Source organism: Danio aesculapii, chromosome 16 (assembly GCF_903798145.1).
Source record: "Danio aesculapii chromosome 16, fDanAes4.1, whole genome shotgun sequence".
Lineage (NCBI taxonomy): Eukaryota > Metazoa > Chordata > Actinopteri > Cypriniformes > Danionidae > Danio > Danio aesculapii.
In genome coordinates, this window is record NC_079450.1 from 1350627 (window position 1) to 1355574 (window position 4948).

Below are 4948 nucleotides of genomic sequence, written 5' to 3' on the forward strand. Positions count from 1 at the left end.
AATAATGAGACAAATGAAGTGAGTTTTTGATTAAACAAGTAAAACAATCAGCCAATGTGGGAAGCAGAATAATCTCGTTTTCACTTTGACATAAGATTATTTCACTTCCCGCATTGGCAGATTATTTTACTTGTTTAATCAAAAACTGACTTCATTTGAACTATTTCTGAACATGTTTTGCTTGTCCAGAAAATGCTTCTTGATTTCAGACTTTGTAGATATTTAGGCTAGAAACAAGACAAAAACTCTAAAGTAAGAAGCATTCTTGCTGTGTACATGTGAGTTTACAGCAGCAGTCTTCGGGCATTCAGATGAACACAAACGGTCCTGAAATATGAGAGGAGTGTGTGGACAGACATCAACACTAGTTAGGCAGTAATAATCCAGAGCGAACAGCGTGTGTGTGTGTGTGTGTGTGTGTGTGTGTGTGTGTGTGTGTGTGTGTGTGTGTGTGTGTGTTAACGTAACAGTGGAGCTCCTGATGAATCTGTGGCCGAGCTCGAGTAGTAATCTGTGAAAGAAAGAAAAAAAAGTAGTTTTTTTACAGTTTGTTCATGCTTTACACCCATGTTGGGTCGTTTTCATCCACTCAGGGCTGATATTGAGTTTTAATTTAACCACAACTTTCTCTGTGTTTCAGCAAATGTGATGATTTCTGCTGACAAACCTTATTTTGACACATATTTTGTGAAAATGCTTTGAAAGCTCAGCAATACACTCCGCACAGATCGACTCCTCTTTGGTTATGTTGGAGGTGTTTTTACCCCATTGACCTCCATTATAATCATATTTATTTACTGCAAAGCCATGACAGCATACAGTGCTCAGCATATTTGAGCACAGCCTATTTTAAAGATGAATATTTTCCTCCATTTCTCAGTAAATATAGTCAATGTGTTTTGGTGCATTTAAACAAATCAGACTTATTAAACAGATATATTTATTACAATAATATTTTAGTCACCAAACATATTTAGAAATGGAAAGATAATACAATTAAATTCAGGAAAAATATTGCAAAAATTAATTACAACCTACAAAATGTCAACTAAAATATGCCTCCTCTTAATTTTTCCTCTTTCCTAAATTTGTATTTAATATTTCTCTATAACATATAAATGTGGCTGTACTAGTTTTTGGAGGGTTATCTTTAGTTATTTTGTTAGATAAGCTCCAGATTTGGTTTCAGTACTGGCTAATCTAATGTATATGCACAAATATAATATTGTAGAGCTTCTTATTAAACATATGAATATAAGAGAGATTTGTGAGAGGTGTACTCATATGCCATGCACTGTATAATCATGCATTCTTGACTGGTGCTGGTGTTACAATTGGTCATTTTTACTGTTCAAGGTAAAATATTGAATGCTATTGGGAACATATTTGTCTGTTAAAAAAATAAAAAGATAAAACCCACAATCTTGCTCAATGACACATGCAACAAGCTTAAAAAGGATCTTGGAGTGCAGGATATAGATGAATATGTTGTTTCTGACTGCTAAAATGGGTAGTGTTTACTAACTCCATGTTACACTCACCAGTCTCCCGTATTTGATGCAATCGGTTTCTTTCTCACAGAAACGCTGCGGGTAAAATTATGATTTTCTGATATCTCTGCTATTTGCATATGTAAAATTAACTAAATATGATATTATATATATATTATATATTATAATATATATATATAATATATATTATATATAATAATATATATTATATATAATAATATATATTATTAAATATAATATATATTAGGGCTGGGCGATATTGCAACAAAAAAAATGATCACGATATCATGTGTCATATCATTCGATATCGATAATAATTGAGTATTTTTTAACAATACATTTAGGAATATTGGGAATTTTTTTATTGAACCACTTTATTGAAACTATTTGCCTTAGTAATTTTGGTAAATTTAAATATTCAAAAGCAAAAATATTTAAACCAAATATCTGATCTCTTAATAATAAAATAAGCATAAGTGTTAAATACTGAACAATAATAAACAACAATAAATGCGCAAATACTGAACAATCAAAGCAAACTTTAAGCTGTGAATAATAATGACATATAGTAAACCTCAAACTCTGTTAACAAAACTAATTATGACAATCAAACCTGAGCTTTCAAGTAAAGGAACCAGTCATCATTATTCAGATACACACTGGAACATTACAGACTGTGAAGTTGGATGGCTACATTACCCTCTTTGCTAAAGACTCTTTCAGATGGGGAGCTAGTGGCTGGGATGCACAAGAAAAGAAACCGAAAAGCCACTCTGGCGACATCCTTACATCCGTTTTTATTTACAATCTCCTCTCTGCTGCTATACGGCACTCATTTTCGCGTGTGTTGTTATTTTGACCTGAAGTGACTAGTGCGAGTGAGTGGTTTCCTTGACCATCTACAATGCGCTTTGCACTTGCACTCTCCTGGCGTCTCTCGTAACTAGGCCACCATCAAGTGTTTTCTTAGAGGATGACTAATGGACACCCTATTGCTGCATTGCTGCAGCTCTGATGCAAGTTTATGAAGGAAGCTAAAAAGTGCTGCAGTGTTTGGGTGCGCTGTGTTTGTCTGAGGTCATTAGCCTGCCATTATTACTGAAATGTTTATATTCCATACAAAGTGTGAAGCAGATTGGTTAGTTCTATTTTAATGAATCGTGGTGCGCTCGCGTCATTCAGAAAAGTTGATATGTTTTCAACTAGGAGCGCCTGGAAAATGTGCGCGGTTCACGTGTGTGCCACTTGCACACCATGTTCGCGTCGCTCCCAAATGCGCATCTTGCAAGTCGCATGCCTCCATTGGAAATGACAAACTTACACCCTAAGCTTATTGGCACTGCTTCCAGGGTGCGCACTCAGCAAACATTTTACTAAAACTATAGCGCTTCATACCGAAACTATATACTAGGGTTGGGTCAACAGACGATGCTATCATCCATTAACGATGGCGATAGACATCACGATGATGAGCCGGCATTGTGATTCTCCGCCTCGCCCCCATTGCAGCAGTAATCCGCTCGTGAAAAATACACACTCAGGCTTCATTACTCTAATACAGCTTAGTTTTAAAATGATCCACATCCACACTAGCATTTCTGAACAGCCCTCGATCCACACTATACCACTGATAATACTATAAACACACATCACACACACTCTGTCATGCACTGCAGCGTATGAGCGCGTCTGAGCTCCAGCAGTCAGTCAGCCAGAGAGCAGTGCATGTCAGACAGTTTATCAAGGATGTCCTGCTGGATGGCGTCTCACTATAGTGGTTAAAGTAGATCTTTAATTAATCTTGTCCTTCAATTCAATTCAATTCAATTCCCCTTTATTTGTATATCGCTTTCTTCATCTAACGACTCTTCAGTCTTTTGAATCTATCATGTAACGTGTCACAGCGTCAGTACACTGCTTCAGTCTTTCTCTTTCACGCTTGTCCTTAGTAATTGTAGCTAAACCTCAGATGCTGTTGGTTGGTTCATGTTGGTTGTGCACCTTTATTACCAACCAAGTTTGTGGACGCCATGATACCGACACAGATCACTCTGCCTATTCATGCCAGAGTCCCGCGGGAAAAGTGATTGACAGGTAGTCATTTCTATGAACTTATATTTATTTGATTATGATTTGGTTATGGGTAAAACAAAGACCATGTGGGTCAGGGAGTTGAAACGGTAGGCTACAAATAATTAATTCACCAACTCCTATAAAGACGATGCCATAATCCATCACAATGCTTCACATTAGACATCATACGAAGCCAAATTGGTCAACATCGACCAACCCTACATCATACCGAACTTCGAATGGTGTTCGATCAATAAATATCAATACCAATTTTATCATCCAGGAATACAATTTACTACAGTATACTGTATTTTTAATAGGTCAAAAAGAGTCATATGTTCTAAACATATAGTGCAAGCACTAATTGAATAACTTGCCCCCCCTCCCCCCTCTATAAACTGTGGTCCCTCCTTGGCCCCTGCTTTTAAAAACCCCTAGATCCGCCACTGCTACAGGTGCTGAAAATAAACACTAACGCTTAGACGATGAGTTTTTCCTTAAAACAAACTAAATAATCTGCCAGCGGCGCAAATAAAACAAACCCATTTCAAACCAAAAACAGGATTAATTTACTTACACAATTGGCAGATTATTTAGCTCATTTTAAGGAAAAACTCACTTAAATTGACTCATTATTTCTGAACACAAGACTATAAATACACAGGCAACAAGCACAAGTACTTTTTCTTTTGCAAAGCATTAAATCTAGGCATCATAGATGGTAAAAGAAATGCAAGACACTCAGAATTCAGTACACAACTTCTCTTACACAAAAAAACAGAGATGCTTATTTAGTGTGTAAAGCTCAGCCTCACAGATTCTCCAACGCAACAATTGCACCGAAAAATGAGACGCGTTACATAATAAGAGCACAGTATTATGTGAGGAATGGTTCGGGTGAGATCTGATAGGGTGAAATGCTTCATAAAGTGCCCGCAGGCAAGAGAAGGCACTCAGAAATGCCTGTAAAGTGAGATGCTTTGCTGTCAGGAGCTTTAGGCCCGGCAGACACGCTTTATGAGAAGAAAACTGGCAGATGAGATGCACAATATCGATATCGCAGTGTGTGCATTCGCAATATTCTCATAAGGATCATGCAATGTTGAGTCTGTATTATAATTTATCATCTGCATGTGTTATTGAGGCCTGTGACTGTATCAGGATTTTAAACATGTTCAGGTAGTGCTGTCAAATCAAGAAAATATTGTGTATATAAATATATGTGTGACTATACTCTAGAAAATACTTGTTAGATATAAATGTTATTATATTTATTTTGTATTTTATGTACAGTATGTTTTTTGTTTGTCTAGAAAATGCTTCTTGATTTATATATTTTTAAATAGTTGGACTTGAAGCTAAAC

The 4948-nt window shown here is 36.3% G+C and overlaps 1 protein-coding gene across 1 annotated transcript in view; it reads right to left on the reverse strand.

The window, feature by feature from the left end:
* Positions 1-397: 397 nt before the first annotated feature.
* kdf1a (keratinocyte differentiation factor 1a) overlaps positions 398-4948 on the reverse strand; it is a 28653-nt gene continuing 24102 nt past the window's right edge. Inside the window, exon 4 of the mRNA XM_056475344.1 lies at positions 398-511. Coding sequence (XP_056331319.1) covers positions 459-511 — 53 coding nt within the window. The 3' untranslated portion in view covers positions 398-458. The remainder of the gene's footprint in view (positions 512-4948) is intronic.